The following is an 18,412-nucleotide window of genomic DNA, read 5'->3' as shown; positions in this document are numbered from 1 at the left end:
TGTTAGTCAGCCACAGCGCCTCAGCATGCAAGTGCCCGGGTAGCTCAGTCGGTAGAGCATTGGACTTTTAATCCAAGGGTCCAGGGTTCAAGTCCCTGCTCGGGCGAGCCAAACTTTTTTTTTAAATTTTCTCTTCCAGTTTTATTTCAAAATATTTATTCGTATATTTTAGAATTTTGGTGCGTGTGGGAAACTGCTGGCGGCGCAAAATTTCATTAATAAAATCCAAGAAAAAAGAATCTGCATGCAATTAGCACAGGAAAAGGGCGGCACCCGCTGCCGACCAGTAGAGCACCATACACCTAAAAAAAACAAGATGCGCAAAAGCCCATATCCCATATACAGCGATATATTAATGTATGTCCGTCCATGTCCGTGTCCCATGCAGAAGAAACGTAGCCTTCGCAATTCCTGACCGATGAGTGCGCAACGCCCCCTAAAAAAGTGTGTGTGTGTGTTGCAACTTGTTGGGCCTCTTGTAGACTGAAAACTGTAATGCCAACCGGATGTGAGGCGGATGCCAAAGCGATTGAATCATTCACTCCACTCCAACCCACCACGACCAGCGCCTCCCGCCATTCCCCCCTAGAAGTTGCAATTTATTCGATAAGCCTGTCGTGCGACAGCTTCATTGGAATTTTGATTTGGTGAAATTTGTATTTATTTTCCATGCACTCAGAAAATTAGTCAAGGCAAGTTTGGCGACGATTTATCATCTGAGTCTGGGTCTGTGTTTCTTTTTTTTTCCTTTTTTTTTACGTGTTTACAGTTATCGCAGTTTATCAGGAAATTTTTTTCACAACGAAATGGATGTCAATTGTACAGTGGTGAAAAAATGCAACATTTATTGAAATATTTTCGGATTGCAATTGTTTTTTTTTGTTAATATAAGAATTCAAATTTAGCATAGTTTAAAAAAATGACAGCTTGTGAGCAACTTATTTAAATTTATTAAACCATTTAAGAAATATTTGAAAAATGTTTTGTTGCTTGAAAACTCGCTGGATTTTGCATAAATGACTTAAGCATATGGAGCAATTTCCCAACTATTGATAAATGATTTATATATTAATAGAATAATTAGTTAGAATATATATTTCTGCCGCAAATTGATTAATTTATGCCAAGGTACAATATAAATGAACGGCCTTTGCGGTGGGCCAATGCGACCCACAGTCATCGCATCGTATTGTGGCACGTCAGCTTATGCCGCACTAAATATGAGGCAGCCACATTGAGTTATGAACTTAAGCCCCAGTCCGGACCATAAAGTACAAAGAAATAATAAAAACAGCTTCGCTGCTGAAGAAGATGTTGTTCTTGTCATGTTTTATATGCCTATTGCTGCTGCTGTTGTTGTTGTATTTTAAGATGACTCACAAGCAACGAGTCGCGATAAGATCAATCATCACACACTCCAGCACACACACACACACACACATTTAGAGAGAGAAAGAGAGAGAGAGAGAGAGAGGGAGAGAGAGTAAAGGTAAATGGGCTGAAAACGAGCTCATAGCTTTTTGGCCAACACGCAGCTCTGCGGTTTATTTATTTGTTTATTTATTTTTTTTTTTGTGTTGACCATCATCATCCGTGATAACATTAAACGAATACGAAAGTAGACAAGTTTTGGAACATCCAAGACTGAAACCGAGCCTGAGACGGTGTCTGTTGCCGTTGTTTGTTTGCTAACCGGCTTCGAATTCCAATTATTTGGAACGGTTCAGATCGCGCGCGTGAGCCTCAAATTAACGTCGACCAAAAAAAAAAAAGAAGGAAACAAAAAACAGCAGCGGAAATAGCTGAGACGATTGAAGCCAATAAAATATAAACTTATCTTTAGTCGAGCATGTTCGACTGGCAGAACTTATCTTGAACATATCAAGCCATCTTCGATTATGAAGATATATATTTGAAATTGTTGCTTTTATTGCACTCAGAAAAAAAATCGACTTGAATTGTAGAAATTCATCTTTTTAGAAATAATTTCTAAACATAAGAAATCGATTTGCAAAAATTAGAAGGGCTTGCCCTAAGTTGACAATCCTAATAAATGCGAAGATAAGAAAAATACCTTCTGAGTAATAAGGTGAATTACCATTGAATTACTAATTGCAATTGCAATTAATTCTCTCTCTCTCTCTCCCTCTCTCTCTCTCTCTTTTATTGTCTGTCACATAATCGTGCATAAATTCATGATGCCGTTTTTACCAATATTCAATCAGTTTAGGGTATAAAAAGAGGCTAAGTCTCACAAGTTATGTTCAGTTTATCCGATTTCAATAGAAGAGTGATTTTCAAGCTATTACTACTTATTTTAACTTAACTCTAATTAAACGTTTGTTTATGAGTTGGACACTTGCTGCAGCTGTGGAGGCGGCTGTTTGCAAACTACTCTCGGCGGGATTGAGGAGAAGTCTTCCTTTTTGCCACAAGTAGTTCTTAAGTTTACGGCAAAATATGCAATAACTCAACGCTTCGACGCGTTTCCCGGCAGACAAAGGTGCAAAAAAGAAACAGGGATAAGGGTGGGGCAGCAGACAGGTAGCCTGACGATGGGTAAAGATTATTTCAGAAGGCCCATAACGAAGCATGAAAAGGGGGGACTGATGGGTGGGCGGGTGGAAATGAAGTGAATAGGCAGACAGACAGACAGACGGATAGACAGACAGGTGGGTTCATTAGATGTAGCAGTCTCATTGAGCATTCGAGTCATGGATGGTGGACCCACCACAAAGCGAGTTGAGTGCATCTGCTGGGATTGTGACTGTGGTGAATCATACAAAAATTATAACGTTAATAGGCGAATCATGTATGTAGAGAGCAAAGTTGCGACAGAAAGAGAAAGAGATAGAAAAGAGAAAGAGAGAATCAAGGTGGCCAACAAGTTTTTTTTTTTTTGACTGCTCAGCTACCTTTTTGATTATGATTCATAATCGGTTACAAGTGCCTTTACATATTGAAGGGCTTGGCCCCTTTTGTTGGAAAACCAGTCAAAGCCAAAGCTACAACAATTGATATGTAATGTGTACAAGTAAAATACATACACACATGCATGTGTAATTGGTCAAAAGCGGCCACAATTAGTCAGCCAAGCAGCAGCTGACATTTGCAAGCGATAAATAAATACCCTGTTAAATCTAGCAAATAAGAGAATTATATTAAAATATTCCGATTTTATATAGCGATAAAATCTAACAAATAACAACTTTTCGTTTATTTCGAAATGTCTCGTTTCAACAGATAAGAGATTAATTAGGATAACAATTTGTAGTTATTAATATACAATTATTGCCTCAAATATTTTATTATTATTATGATTTAATTATTTATTTTTTGTTCACAAATAATCAGAGTATATTATTTGTGACGTTTTTAGATAATTCATTTCATTTTTTTCATCAAAATATTTCGATTATTAAGAAAAGCTATTGATAGAGTTGCTTGTACTACATATGAAAAGAAAAAACCAAACTGAAAATTAATCTTTTATAATAATATACCTTAATTTTAAAAAATAGACAGTGAGTAATTCTGTTCGATTCCGGCGACAACTGTTATTATCACCTGACCCGTTTGTTAAAAGTTTATCAGCTTATCAGTTAAAAATAGCAAATAACAATATTCGGGAGAGCACAAAACAAATCAATCATAATGTTTACGAGAGAAAGACATTATCGAACTGCACAGAATGACATTTTCTGATAATAAAGTAAATAACTAAATCCAAGCATTTGGACTATTCGTGATCTTTGATCATATTCATAATCTTTAATTGTATAAGTAATATTTTCTTGAACTTCGTAGCAAATTAGTGCTCATTTAGGAAACATATTTTTATTCGATTCTTTTATTTTTTAAGAGCCTGTTTCAAATTGTAAGTGTATTCAAAGTACGGTGTGCTGTGTTATTGCTGGTCTTAACATGTGTTGCTCGTGTATCCATATAAAAATTGTTATTTATTTAATTGCGAAATGTATTAGAGTGCAGGGCAGAACCAATGGGTTCTCAGTTCGGTACTGTTCTGGGTACGGTACGGTTGAGAAGGAAGGCGCAAAGTGTTTACAAAGCAAAATGCAGGCTCAATTAGCATAGCAGCTAGTCTAGCCGATTCGTGGCATTTGCCAGGTAAATCCTGTCGAGTGAAGACTCTTTTTTTTGCTCGCTCTTTATGACAAGGTTAGTGACACCCAGCAAGAGCTTAGTGCAAAAATGGCTCAAGTAGCTGCAAAACTGAACTGAGTCGAGGGCATTAATTAGCAGCAACTGACCCCTATACAGACATGATGCAGCTGAGAGACAGCCAGACACAATATGGCAGCAGGAGTAGGTAGGAACAGGAGTAGGAGCAGCATCCGGCACATCAACTGCTACTAGACAAAAGGCGTGCCAATCAATTAATTGAGCATTTGCCACACACAAGTTCATCGAACCTCAAACTCCGGGCAAAAGCAGCAGTTGAAGCGGAAAAAAGACACAGCAACAATAAAAGCAGCAGCACTGAAGGGTTGCCAGCTGAATGAATGAATGCGTCAATGAATGATAAAGTAAGAGCTAAAGGGACTTTAGATTGAGAAATACCCCATTTGCTGGGATATAAGAGACGATCGAGCAACGCATTTTATTAGTGTGCTTGTTGCTCAAGTAAAACATCAACTAAATCAATTAAAAAACTACAGTTAAGGATTGTATGCTGCTTACCTTCTAAGGGCCGATAGGCGCTGAGATAATCCTTTTAAGTTTCTGGCGCCCCCAACGGGGTGCGGCAATCAAAACCGAGAGAGACAGCCCGAGAGAGCGAGAGAGAACGAGCGGGCGTAGAGGGGGATAGCTAGACAGCAGGACAAAAACACTGGCTACACTTGAAAAACTTTGCCGTTTTTCCTACAATTTTTTCTGGGTGGGGTTCACGTGATATTTTACGAGAGATATATATTTGTCGACACTCTATTTGGATTTGGATGCTGTTGCGATAAACGATATATATATATATATATATATATACCATGTATATGTGTGTTAGGGGCACGTACACAATTTTTAAAGCATTTATTGGAAATTACAAATATATACAAATGTATGTATAAATATATATATATATATATACATATATAATCTATCTGTGCGACTAAGGGTTGTTTGGAACTTTTGCCGAAAAAGCACACGTTCACAAAATTTTCAAGGGTGGCACGAATGCCGGGCGCGTGTTAAACTATAACGCCAAAATTGCGCGGAAATGCAAAAATGCAATGCATATTAAGTAAGTGCCCGAAATAGTTTTAGGCAATGTATTCATTTTTGTATATTTGTGTTATTTTTTTGGTTTTTGCGAGTTAAATGACGAAAATGGGAAAATCGAATCGGTAACGGAAAGAAACACACACAGAAACAACGTCCACACCCGACGAGGCAACGTTCGAAACTCGAGTCGGTTAGTGAACTTCGTTTAAGCTGGATACGTGCGATTTCCAATTGGAAATGATAAAGGGGAGAGCGCAGGATAGCATAACTCTACAAAAAAAAAATAATAATAATAATAAGGAAAATACAAAATACGGGGGTGCGTCTCTCACACTCACTCTCACAATCTCTCTATGTGTTTTGCCGGCGCTGGAAAGCGAAAAACAGCTGCTGCTGTTGCGGCAGGGTGTGTTTTTCTATGTCCAACCACAGAGGTCTTCGGGAGACTGGAAGGATGTGTCGACACACGACGAATGCCGAATGCCGAATGCCGAATGACGATTGTTGGCCGTTTGTTTTGAAACGAAAGCCTCTCGGGCAGCTGTGCTCCCATTCACAGGCACAATCACACCCCCTAACCGGTCTTGCTAACCTCTGACCCTAGCCTAGCGTTAGTCCTAACTCCAGTTCGTTGCGTTAGGTGCTGCATTAACGACGCAATAAATGACGATACCATGACAACAAGCCGAGACACCCACTTAAACATGAATAATGGCCAGTCAGATGAATACCCCACCACACCACACTACAGAATACCAGCCCAATTCCACAGCACCCACAGCAGCCTTTGTCTTCGTCTTAACTAAGCTGAACTGACAAAAAATACAGCGCAAAAGGAAGAAATTAAAACGGACTGAGAGAGAGTATTGTAGAAATTAAAGTAAAACAAAAGTATTTCTTATTAAATGTCATGAATTATTACAGATTTTTATATTGAGAGAGCTGCGCTTCTAATTAAAAATAGTAATAATAAATTTATTTGTTGCCTTCGACACAATTCTTATTCAATATTTTATTTTTTTTATAATTTATAGCAATTTTAATCTGAAAATAAAATAGAAATTATATCCTTTTTAATGTGTTGTATTTAAATTAATTTGTTTTACTAATCATTTTGCAAAGAAGAATGAAATAAAAAGACGACCAGCTGTTCAAATCAGCTTTGTCAATCACACGAAACTCAGAATGTGATTGTAATAAGCTAATCACACAGAGCAACATCTTGCGAAACGAGTGGATTATTATCAGTTGCAGTTGTTAGTTGGTAAATAAAATTGATTAAAAATGAATTTTAAAATGCTCAACATATATATATATATATATATATATATATATATATATATACATATATATACATGTTAGTTACAATTCCTATCGATCTCTAGCTAGTTGCAATCATATGTATGTTGTTGTATTCCATTGTCTTATTTAGTTAATGCTATAAGTACATATGTTTACTTATTTATTTTACTGGAATATTGACTCACCTCCACGTTCTCCACATCGTAATAGCAGATCGTTCGCTTTGTCAGCTCGAACCAGCGATGTTTATAGTTGACTGGGGTGAATCGCTTCTTGTTTTGGGCCCGTTTCACCATTGAGCCACTTTTGACTATGTCATACAGATGCTCGGACATTTTGTCCAATTTGACCTGAAAGGATTTGCCGCTGGAGCGCAGAGATAACGACGATTTGATGCTACCATGTGAGCTACGATGCATTTTGCTGCTCAACATTGCGAGAGAGAGATCGCCTGCAAAGAGATACAGAGAGAGAGAGCGAGAGAGAGAGAGAGAGAGAGAGAGAGAGAGAGAGAGTGTTTACTTTTAGTATACCATAAAATTATGTTAATGTTATGGCCAAATATTGTTGGATTACAACATACGACAACGCCTCGATCCATAAATCAGTCTAGAGCGTTGTGGGTGTGCGAATCTTATGCCATTGACCGTCGCCGAATCGAATAGCCGACTAATTGCTGTGGGTGTACAACAAGCATTGACGCATCAATCACAAATCAGTAAAGAATGACAGGCAGAGAGAGTGAGAGAGAGCGAGGAAGAGAGAGAGAGAGAGAGAGAGAGAGAGACAGAGGCTCAACAAAAGAATTGCAAATCAAGCGATTAAATGGTCAATTAGTTAGCCAGCCGACCAGGCGAACAGAGTTGGAAACTGGACTACGTTCGGGGGATCTTGGGCATAAGCCAGTTCCACTATGATTGCTGCTAATTAACAGTTAGCTCTGCAGGCTGATTGTGCTTGAGCAATTATTATTATTAGGATTGCCTTTAATCGAATTTCTCTAGTTCAAATTTTATGTTAATGTTCCTTTAATTCCTTTTTTATTTGACGTACATTCAAAACACCTAACTTTTGTGGAGCAAAAAAAATTGTATAATGCAAAAAATCCAGTGGCGTTAATCGAATTTCGCGGAGGGTATATATCTATTTATAGCCATATTTATTTGTTTATTAAAGATTGCAAGTACTGAAACAATCGGTGATTGGTTTGATTCTTCACAGACAAAAGAATGTATACAGAAATGTGAAGCTGATTTTTGTGTTTTTTCATCATTTTTTGTTTTCAAATTAGGCGGACGAACACAAAATATAATTTTGGAAGGCATCATAAAATAAAAAATTAATTAAAAATATTTTTTTTCAGTGTAATTGCATACGTGCATACGCATACGTGCTTATCTTGCATGAGTTCTGTGTACATTTGCAATAAATGTTTGGCATTTGCCACCAACAGTCTCAGTCTGCGTTTGAATTTCAAAGCGAAATGGAGTCAATCAATTATGGAGATCTTATCCTTAAAAGAGTGAGTAGTTTAAATGTAGGGATCACTAATTTTATATAAAACACATACCATTTTTTTTTAGGAACTTGGAAAAGGGAGCTTTGGAGAAGTCTGGGAGGCCACGTATAAAGGCAATAAAGTAGCTGTTAAAGCAATAATAGGGGACATCCAGACAAATATTGCAATTGTAAACGAGGCTCATAATCTGGCAAAGGCCAATCATAAGAACATCATCAAACTATATGGCACTACGTATCACAATGATAGAAGCTTCTTAGTTATGGAATATATGGCTGGTGGATCACTGTGGCATTTATTGCATCAGCAGAAAAATAAAAAATATGAACTGACTGATAGCGTTCGCTGGTTAACTCAGGCGGCAGAGGTACTTATATATACATATGTATATGTATATACACTAATGAATCATGCTTTATTTCTAGGCTCTGGCTTATCTGATATCAGAAATAGGAGTTCATCGCGATGTTAAGCCCCAGAATATGTTGCTTGATGCTGAACAAAAAAATTTGAAAATTTGTGATTTTGGCATGGTACGAAAAGTGGCAACATTTATGACAAACAAAAGGGGAACGGCCGTATATATGGCACCCGAGGTAAATATAATATCTCTATATTATCGTTTAGTTCACATTACCGAACTTTTTTTTACAATGCTCAGGTTTTCAATGGCTGCAAATACTCTGATAAATGCGATGTGTATAGCCTGGGCATTTCAATGTGGGAAGTTTTTGTGCGTAAAGTACCTTATTCTGGTGTTGATGTAACAGGAAATGCAGATCTCTTAATAGAAATTGATATGAAAAGTATGTTACATCTCCGCACATAGTGTCCGATAATAATAATTGACAATAATTCGTGTAGATCTACGACCCTCCCTAACGGATTTGGCTAAAAGCGAGTGCCCCATGAACATTCAAACATTGATAAAGAAGTGCTGGGATAAAGAACCGAACGTGCGACCATCCATGCAAGAGATTGTGGACGAATTGAAGTCGACAAAGCTATAAGCGTAAAAATAATAATTTTATATATTCATTATATAATTTTGTGTATTTTTGTAAAAATATCACAAATTGGAATAAAGCATCCAAAATCATATAAATCGTACACATGTCTGCTTGTTCATAAATAATAATATATAATAAATAATAATAAATAATCTTTTTAAATAGAGAAATGTAAAGTATACCAGCTGACAACAGGTGGCGAAGCACATTCATGTGAATATGAATAATCTTTAATGTGCCATTGAAATTTGGTAACTCAAACTTTGAAATTTTGCGAGGTATTCTTATGTGGTTTTAATCGATTATCTCGATTTGACTAATACTTTCACTCTCTTAATACTTTAAGCCGAGAGATCGTCTGTGAATTATCGCACTTGAACAGCAGCAGAAAGCCGCATGCGGATGCGCATGGAAATCAACAAATAAGAGCAACAAATGCACAACAACAACAATAACTGCTAAGCCAGCGCCCACCACTCCACTTCTCCTCTGTCGATAGCACTCGTCTGCATCGTTTATGCGACGCACTTTAATCAAGCAGAGCGTTGAGAGGCCAGCACACATTTGCCAGCAAGAACTGTGTAATTCATGCAATGCTCGACTCAAAAACACCCTGTGCAATTCAAATTAATTAATTAATTTTTAAGCTTGTATGCGTCTCAATAGATCAAAAGTAAAAATAGTTATTTCAATAATGACTTATATCATTTAAGTGCATTTGATTCACTATTTCCTTTAATCAGTCCATTAGAAAATAAATTGCCATTTAAAGTCTCGATTGGTTTTGCCATATTTTAGCCTTAGTTTCTGTAGTGTACACCCGCTGTTGATGCAGTCAAAACTGCAGGTCATAATAAAATAAACACCGCAAAAGGATCGCAGCAACGGCGTATACATAAATCTTTCGCCTGGGGCTGGAGGAGACAGGCAGAGACTGCCTCTCTGGCTGGACATGGAGCAACAGACAAGAGGCGAGGCGTGTCCATGGTCACGGTATATATATATATATATATATATATATATAGTAAGAAAGAAACACAGCAGAAAAAATTTAGTTTCAAGCGACGACTTCAAATTTGGCCACGCAAATGTCTGCATTTAGTTTTCATTCTGCTTACTTATTAATATTTTTTTTTTTACCCTTATTCTTGTTCTTTTTTGTTATATTTAGAAAAATGCTATTTTGCTTTCTGTTTATTGTTGCAAGTTTTTATTTTATCCCATTTACGATGGGGGCGTGGAATGCGTTGGCGTTTCACGGCGACCTTTGAAAGAATTTTAATCAAAAATCAAAACGAGTTTGCAGCTTCAAAGAAGCATAAAAGAAAATGACAAAAGAGAACAAAAAACAAACGGCTCGAAGGTAGTGTGACAACATATGATCTGATTGGTTCTTATTGAAATGTGTTAAAGGGAGGGGGAGAAGAGTGGGGAGTAAATTTAGATGTGTGTCTGATTTGAACTGTAATTTCTACAGTTTTCATATGTAAAATTCAAATGTGCTGATCAAACACAAATCGAAGCCAAGAGCAAATGCAATCCATTTGAAAGCACCAATCGCAATTCAAGCTCCAACAAGAGAGAGAGATAGCGAGTTCGATAAATGTGCCAAACTTACCACAAGTGCCGTGGATTGCAGCAACAAACCACCGAACCGAAAATAATAACAACAAATCACTTTCGTTTGCAACGAAAACAATGAAAAAGAATAAGCGACGCGACCGGCTTGTAAAGCATTTGGACACTGCTTGGCTAAGGCAGAGGCGCTCAAAATCGAAAAAAAAACTTAATAAACAATTCCGCTTGGCTCAGCTGTGACAAGCACACAACACACACACACATGCATATGCATGAGAACTTTCCAACACACACACACACACACAGAGACGCAACAGGCGGCTAGACGTTTGCTAATTGCGGGAACAGCAGCAGGAGCAGCAAGTGCAGCCGGCACTCTTTGACTGGACACGAATGGTCCACTTGTTTATAAGCACTTAAAATTGCTTACTGCTCAATATGTATTATTAAATATAAATGCGGTGTTCTGGGTGTTGCGAGTTGCTAACGCGCCGACGCGACTTAACTTTAAAACGGCTATCGATTTGCTATCGTGTCGACTGTATTGATATCGAGCGACCGCCTCATTTTTCGAATTGCAGCGTTGATTCCCATTTTATTGATCGCAGCGCAAAATATATACAAATTTATATCGAATAGAAAACAGTTCTAGAAACAGAAAGGAATAATTTGTTTTTTTTTTTTTTTAGAATACTCTGCACTTAGTTTAATAAGTTTTACAATTATAGTTTGTAGGAAACAATAATTAAATGCGCATTCGTCGCTGACGTTTTTTTTAATTCTTCTGACTGGCAGATAAGCGCCAAGCGCCGATTAAATAACGCAGCCAAATCATAAAGAGATCAATGCCCATTTGCAACCACGACCAGAATGGCGACAATTTGGAGCCGTCTATCTCTGTCCAGCGCACAGCCACCTCGACCATGGGCAGACGGAGACGTTCAGCCAGATAAAGCAGCTCCACATCAAAGGCCCAACGTTGCACGTGCAAACTATTGAATAGTTTACGTGCGGTTGCACGTGTAAATAGCTTGAAGCCACATTGTGTATCTCGCACCGATCTCACCGCAAATATCCAGACAAGCGTATGAAAGCCATGCATTAAAATTGTGCTTTGGAATAGAATAAAAAGTGATAAAAATTACTTAATAAATCGTAATACAACTGGGAGAGCAAATAGAAACAAATTAATTCCGGTTTACTTACTTACCGAAAAAAGCTACGCCTTGCAATTGACTCATTCTCGAGATGAGCACGTGAACCAATGGCGATGCCATCGTGACGCCATTCGGGCGCCACACTGGTCAATGTCTCTGCCAGTTTATCATAGACGGCAAATTTCGTTGCACCATCGGCATCGGCGAAGAGTAATTGCCGGCCACGGGCACTGAGCATGCCCAGACGTACAGCGCCGCCCTTGCCACGATTCTGGACAAGCTCCAACACACGAAATTTATCCGCACCATGCAGCTTGGAATATTTGAGGGCCATAGAAACTGTGGCATCGCTGCTGCCATATATTACACAATAATCATGTGATTAATCATTACTCAAAAAAACAATAACAACAAAAATAATACCCACGTCGTTGCTCTTCATTCTAGGTCGGCACAATGACGCTCAGCTCCAAGGTGGGCGGTTCATCCAAACTAGGAAATTCAATTGTTTTTATCGTTTTCGGATCCAAATAGAACTTTTCATCCTTGTGTCGTGTTATAATTGGATATGGTTTTGTTTTGTATAACAAAACCAACACCATCTAAAAACAAGAATTGCGAGTAAAATAAATAAGAAGCAGAGTTATCGGTTTTTGTGCCATTTACATACCAACAACACGGTGGCCAATATGAATGCGACAAGATAACAAAACAATTGCAACAACAGTGCCAACATATTGTGTGTTGTTAAATTAACGGCTATTTGGCGAAGTACATTACTATTTAGAATTAGCGCGAAAATACGATGCGTAAGCCACGTATTTTGTGAAAACTTTTCGCTCATTACAAATTGTCCGATGTCAGCAAGCGCCAATCGATTAACGCTATAAATATCGATGTTTATGGCTGAATTGCTGCCAGTGTGCATTTATAATGCGCTTATACCGGTTCTTACGTTAAATTTTGCATTGTAATTTGTTTGCAATTTTTGTGCATTTATTAACCACAAGTAATTGTATTTATTATTAAATATTTAGTGTAACCTTACTGACCTATCACAACAGGTGTGCTAATGCTTAACTTTTCAGATGTTTATTACGTGAATTGTTGGGGAATTGTTTATTTATTATTATTATTTATTTTATTGGAATATTGACTCACCTCCACGTTCTCCACATCGTAATAGCAGATCGTTCGCTTTGTCAGCTCGAACCAGCGATGTTTATAGTTGACTGGGGTGAATCGCTTCTTGTTTTGGGCCTGTTTCACCATTGAGCCACTTTTGACTATGTCATACAGATGCTCGGACATTTTGTCCAATTTGACCTGAAAGGATTTGCCGCTGGAGCGCAAAGATAGCGACGATTTGATACTACCATGTGAGCTACGATGCATTTTGCTTGTGCTTGACCAACATGTCAACAGTTGTTTTCCGATTAAAGTTTAAGTTGGTAATCGACAGTTGAGCAGCTACGAAGGCTGTCGTTAAGGAACGGTCTAAAATCCGACTATCTGAGTTGTAAAAAGTAGTTGATTCGAATTTTTTAGTCGAATTTTGTAGTTATAAACCAATGTGGAAGCTGAACACATTATTAAAATGTTATTTTCATGTCATTTCTACATATTAAATTATTATTATTATCATTGCCTTTTATCGAATTTCCCTAGTTCAAATTTTATGTTAATGTTCTTTTTAATTCATTTTTTATGTGACGTATATTCAAAACACTTACCTTTTGTGGAGCAAAAAAAAGTTTTCAAATTTTATTTTCAATTTTATAATGCAAAAAATCCAGTGGCGTTAATCGAATTTCGCGGAGGGTATATATCTGTTTATAGCCATATTTATTTGTTTATAAAAGATTGCAAGTACTGAAACAATCGGTGATTGGTTTGATTCTTCACAGACAAAAGAATGTATACAGAAATGTGAAGCTGATTTTTGTGTTTTTTCATCATTTTTTGTTTTCAAATTAGGCGGACGAACACAAAATATAATTTTGGAAGGCATCATAAAATAAAAAATTAATTAAAAATATTTTTTTTTCAGTGTATACGTGCTTATCTTATCTTATCATACGAGTTCTGGTGTATACATATATATGTGCAATATACAGTCTCAGTCTACCTCTGAATTTCAAAGCGAAATGGAGTCAATCAATTATGGAGATCTTATCCTTAAAAGAGTGAGTAGTTTAAATGTAGGGATGACTAATTTTATATAAAACACATACCATTTTTTTTTAGAAAATTGGAATAATTAGCTTTGGAGAAGTCTGGGAGGGCACATATAAAGGCAATAAAGTAGCTATTAAAGCAATAATAGGGAACATCATGTCAGATATTGACATTATAAACGAGGCTCATAATCTGGCAAAGGCCAATCATAAGAACATCATCAAACTATATGGCACTACGTATCACAATGATAGAAGCTTCTTAGTTATGGAATATATGGCTGGTGGATCACTGTGGCATTTATTGCATCAGCAGAAAAATAAAAAATATGAACTGACTGATAGCGTTCGCTGGTTAACTCAGGCGGCAGAGGTACTTATATATACATATGTATATGTATATACACTAATGAATCATGCTTTATTTCTAGGCTCTGGCTTATCTAATATCAAAAATAGGAGTTCATCGCGATGTTAAGCCCCAGAATATGTTGCTTGATGCTGAACAAAAAAATTTGAAAATTTGTGATTTTGGCATGGTACGAAAAGTGGCAACATTTATGACAAACAAAAGGGGAACGGCCGTATATATGGCACCCGAGGTAAATATAATATCTCTATATTATCGTTTAGTTCACATTACCGAACTTTTTTTTACAATGCTCAGGTTTTCAATGGCTGCAAATACTCTGATAAATGCGATGTGTATAGCCTGGGCATTTCAATGTGGGAAGTTTTTGTGCGTAAGGAACCTTATTCTGATGTTGATGTAACAGGAAATGCAGGGCTCTTAATGGAAATTGATATGAAAAGTATGTTACATCTCCGCACATAGTGTCCGATAATAATAATTGACAATAATTCGTGTAGATCTACGACCCTCCCTAACGGATTTGGCTAATAGCGAGTGCCCCATGAACATTCAAACATTGATAAAGAAGTGCTGGGATAAAGAACCGAACGTGCGACCATCCATGCAAGAGATTGTGGACGAATTGAAGTCGACAAAGCTATAAGCGTAAAAATAATAATTTCATATTGTAACGAACCTATTTGCTAGGTTGTGTTTTAGCGAAGCTAAGTTCGATCTCAGTTCGCGCAACAAATTTATTAATTGCGTTTCCAATAATTAACAAAACAGTCGATGCATATACTCGTATATTAAAACTTGCTTTATTAACTTCTTTTATTTGCGATTACACTGTTGCGTTTATTTGTTTATAATCTGTCCGTTCCGTGTCGTCTCGCCACACATCGGTGTCCTTGGTCAGTTGGAAGCGAGCTCCTGTGCGCCAAAATCTGCCCCAGGCACTCCGCCCGCCAGCTACGCAAGCCCGGATCTCAGTCTGCCCGCCAGAGATTTCGTACAGCACTCCTGATGCTCACCAGGACTAGTGGTTTCCTTGTTCCTCAAGGATCGCCCCTAGTACTCTTGTGAGTCAGGATTCGCGTGTCACTCTCTGGCTCAGCACAGACCAAGCCTCGTTTGCTTCGCCTGGTTTCTTGCGGATATCGCCTGTTGCCACAATTCTGGCGTGGCAAGGATATACGCTTCACAACTGTTTACAGGACCTCGATGTCCTGTGATCCTTGTGTTTTTATTGAGTCCTTTGACACTCCGTGTCCTTGCACTTTCACTGGTATACTTTGACTTTCACTCGCACATATATTCGCACCGTCTCGCGTATATGTTTTCACCGTCTCGCGTGTATATGCGCGCAGCCTCTCGTGTTTAATTGCACAGCCCCTGCCTTGTGCTGCGGCGTTCCTTTTATAGGCCGTGGCTGGCCACCTTTTGCCGGGACTGTACCTCGGTGGCGAGATCTTCTGGTAATTTTCCACTGCCCTTTTGCTGGCGCCAGCCATTGTCTGCCGTCAGTGTGAGTATAGACCACAGTATTGCTCCCACAATACTCCTCACACACTAACGGCACATGTCCTGATGGACATTCAAATGGCTGAACACCTGCGTTAGAAAGGGAGAGGGCGAAAGAGAGCGAATTCACCGCAACTGCATCACGGCCGGATTTCGGCCTGAATGGACAGTTGTTGTGAGGGCGCATATAACATGCTCATGGGCATTTCGTATGCCCATTCGTGAACATACATACGTATATATGTTTATAATCATAAACATACACATATGTATATGCATGCTCACAAGTGCTTGCTTCTATGGCTCCTCACAATATATATTAATTATATAATTTTGTGTATTTTTGTAAAAATATCACAAATTGGAATAAAGCATCCAAAATCATGTAAATCGTACATATGTTTGCTTGTTCATAAATAATCTTTTTAAATAGAGAAATGTAAAGTGTACCAGCTGACAACAGGTGGCGAAGCACATTCATGTGGGAGTGGTGTGGACGTGCCTCAACCTTTCAATAATCTTTAATGTGCCATTGAAATTTGGTAACTCAAACTTTGAAATTTCGCGAGGTATTCGTATGTGGTTTTAATCGATTATCTCGATTTGACTAATACTTTCACTCTCTTAATACTTTAGCCGAGAGATCGTCTGTGAATTATCGCAATTGCAGCGTTGCTTCCCATTTTATCGATCGCAGCGCAAAATATATACAAATTTAAATAGAATAGAAAACAGTTCCAGCAACAGGAACAGAAAGGCATAATTATTTTTTTTTTTGTAGAATACTGTGCACTTAGTTTAATAAGTTTTACAATTACAGTTTGTAGGAAACAATAATTAAATGCGCATTCGTCGCTGACGTTCTTTTTTTATTTTTTTTTAATTCTCCTTCTTCTGACTGGCAGCTATGCGCCAAGCGCCGATTAAATAACGCAGCCAAATCATAAAGAGATCAATGCCCATTTGCAGCCACGACCAGAATGGCGACAATTTGGAGCCATCTATCTCTGTCCAGCGCACAGCCACCTCGACCATGGGCAGACGGAGACGTTCAGCCAGATAAAGTAGCTCCACATCAAAGGCCCAACGTTGCACGTGCAAACTATTGAATAGTTTACGTGCGGTTGCACGTGTAAATAGCTTGAAGCCACATTGTGTATCTCGCACCGATCTCACCGCAAATATCCAGACAAGCGTATGAAAGCCATGCATTAAAATTGTGCTTTGGAATAGAATAAAAAGTGATACAAATTACTTAATAAATCGTAATACAACTGGGAGAGCAAATAGAAACAAATTAATTCCGGTTTACTTATTTACCGAAAAAAGCTACGCGTTGCAATTGACTCATCCTCGAGATGAGCACGTGAACCAATGGCGATGCCATCGTGACGCCATTCGGGCGCCAAACTGGTCAATGCCTCTGCCAGTTTATCATAGTCGGCAAATTTCGTTGCACCATCGGCATCGGCGAAGAGTAATTGCCGGCCACGGGCACTGAGCATGCCCAGACGTACAGCGCCGCCCTTGCCACGATTCTGGACAAGCTCCAACACACGAAATTTATCCGCACCATGCAGCTTGGAATATTTGAGGGCCACAGAAACTGTGGCATCGCTGCTGCCATCGCTGACAATGATCACCTCATAGCTAAACTCCGTTTCTCTGGCGGCCTTCTCATCGAGAAAGCTCAGGCACTCATCGAGCATGGCAGGCACTGCACATAGTACACCATAATCATGTGATTAATCATTACTCAAAAAAACAATAACAACAAAAATAATACCCACGTCGTTGCTCCTCATTGTAGGCCGGCACAATGACGCTCAGCTCCAAGGTGGGCGGTTCATCCAAACTGGGAAATTCAATTGTTTTTATCGTTTTCGGATCCAAATAGAACTTTTCATCCTTGTGTCGTGTTATAATTGGATATGGTTTTGTTTTGTATAACAAAACCAACACCATCTAAAAACAAGAATTGCGAGTAAAATAAATAAGAAGCAGAGTTATCGGTTTTTGTGCCATTTACATACCAACAACACGGTGGCCAATATGAATGCGACAAGATAACAAAACAATTGCAACAACAGTGCCAACATATTGTGTGTTGTTAAATTAACGGCTATCTGGCGAAGAACATTACTATTTAGAATTAGCGCGAAAATACGATGCGTAAGCCACGTATTTTGTGAGAACTTTTCGCTGATCACAAATTGTCCGATGTCAACAAGCGTCTATCGATTAACGCTATAAATATCGATGTTTATGGCTGAATTGCTGCCAGTGTGCATTTATAATGCGCTTATACTGGTTCTTACGTTAAATTTTGAATTGTAATTTGTTTGCGATTTTTGTGCATTTATTAACCACAAGTAAATTGTATTTATTATTAAATATTAAGTGTAACCTTACTGACCTATCACAACAGGTGTGCTAATGTTTAACTTTTCAGCTGTTTATTACGCCTGCGCTCTTTCTCTCTCTCTCTCTCTCTCTCTCTCTCTCTCTCTCTCTCTCTCTCTCTCTTTCGCTCAACATCTTTCACTCTCAGT

General features: G+C 38.2%; 6 protein-coding genes and 1 non-coding gene across 7 annotated transcripts in view; 3 read left to right on the top strand and 4 right to left on the bottom strand.

Annotated features, from left to right (window-relative positions):
* Window positions 1–7,203, bottom strand: part of LOC6561963 (tyrosine-protein kinase Btk29A) — a 47,371-nt gene extending 40,168 nt beyond the window's left edge. The window contains exons 1-2 of the mRNA XM_032736420.1: window positions 7,127–7,203; window positions 6,729–6,994 (exon numbers count right to left, since the gene is read on the bottom strand). Of these exons, the coding sequence (XP_032592311.1) occupies window positions 6,729–6,977 (249 nt within the window). The 5' untranslated portion in view covers window positions 6,978–6,994; window positions 7,127–7,203. The remainder of the gene's footprint in view (window positions 1–6,728; window positions 6,995–7,126) is intronic.
* On the top strand, window positions 34–106 carry Trnak-uuu. The gene has a single exon. It is a non-coding gene; the product is annotated as a tRNA-Lys (tRNA).
* On the top strand, window positions 4,016–9,172 carry LOC116805298 (mitogen-activated protein kinase kinase kinase 7-like). The gene is made up of 6 exons (XM_032736427.1): window positions 4,016–4,128; window positions 7,907–8,065; window positions 8,127–8,429; window positions 8,488–8,658; window positions 8,724–8,868; window positions 8,927–9,172. The coding sequence occupies exons 2-6, from the start codon at window positions 7,973–7,975 to the stop codon at window positions 9,070–9,072; spliced, it is 858 nt and encodes a 285-aa protein (XP_032592318.1). The 5' UTR covers window positions 4,016–4,128; window positions 7,907–7,972; the 3' UTR covers window positions 9,073–9,172.
* Window positions 9,173–11,410: 2,238 nt separating this feature from the next.
* LOC122322423 (dolichyl-phosphate beta-glucosyltransferase-like) lies at window positions 11,411–12,160 on the bottom strand. The gene is made up of 2 exons (XM_043214431.1): window positions 11,861–12,160; window positions 11,411–11,762 (listed from the first exon to the last, which is right to left on the bottom strand). The coding sequence occupies exons 1-2, from the start codon at window positions 12,139–12,141 to the stop codon at window positions 11,426–11,428; spliced, it is 618 nt and encodes a 205-aa protein (XP_043070366.1). The 5' UTR covers window positions 12,142–12,160; the 3' UTR covers window positions 11,411–11,425.
* Window positions 12,161–12,250: 90 nt separating this feature from the next.
* On the bottom strand, window positions 12,251–12,643 carry LOC122322424 (dolichyl-phosphate beta-glucosyltransferase-like). The gene is made up of 2 exons (XM_043214432.1): window positions 12,478–12,643; window positions 12,251–12,409 (listed from the first exon to the last, which is right to left on the bottom strand). The coding sequence occupies exons 1-2, from the start codon at window positions 12,541–12,543 to the stop codon at window positions 12,251–12,253; spliced, it is 225 nt and encodes a 74-aa protein (XP_043070367.1). The 5' UTR covers window positions 12,544–12,643.
* A 1,416-nt stretch (window positions 12,644–14,059) lies between these two features.
* On the top strand, window positions 14,060–15,168 carry LOC116805299 (mitogen-activated protein kinase kinase kinase 7-like). Its single transcript, XM_032736428.2, has 4 exons — window positions 14,060–14,357; window positions 14,416–14,586; window positions 14,652–14,796; window positions 14,855–15,168. Exons 1-4 carry the CDS (start codon window positions 14,142–14,144, stop codon window positions 14,998–15,000), a joined length of 678 nt encoding a protein of 225 aa, XP_032592319.1. The 5' UTR covers window positions 14,060–14,141; the 3' UTR covers window positions 15,001–15,168.
* A 1,540-nt stretch (window positions 15,169–16,708) lies between these two features.
* On the bottom strand, window positions 16,709–18,109 carry LOC6562744 (dolichyl-phosphate beta-glucosyltransferase). Its single transcript, XM_001989157.3, has 4 exons — window positions 17,894–18,109; window positions 17,651–17,825; window positions 17,181–17,577; window positions 16,709–17,082 (listed from the first exon to the last, which is right to left on the bottom strand). The coding sequence occupies exons 1-4, from the start codon at window positions 17,957–17,959 to the stop codon at window positions 16,740–16,742; spliced, it is 981 nt and encodes a 326-aa protein (XP_001989193.1). The 5' UTR covers window positions 17,960–18,109; the 3' UTR covers window positions 16,709–16,739.
* Window positions 18,110–18,412: the final 303 nt, after the last annotated feature.

Source organism: Drosophila grimshawi, unplaced genomic scaffold (assembly GCF_018153295.1).
Source record: "Drosophila grimshawi isolate 15287-2541.00 unplaced genomic scaffold, ASM1815329v1 contig_1377, whole genome shotgun sequence".
Taxonomy (NCBI): domain Eukaryota; kingdom Metazoa; phylum Arthropoda; class Insecta; order Diptera; family Drosophilidae; genus Drosophila; species Drosophila grimshawi.
This window is presented reverse-complemented; position numbering and strand designations above follow the sequence as displayed.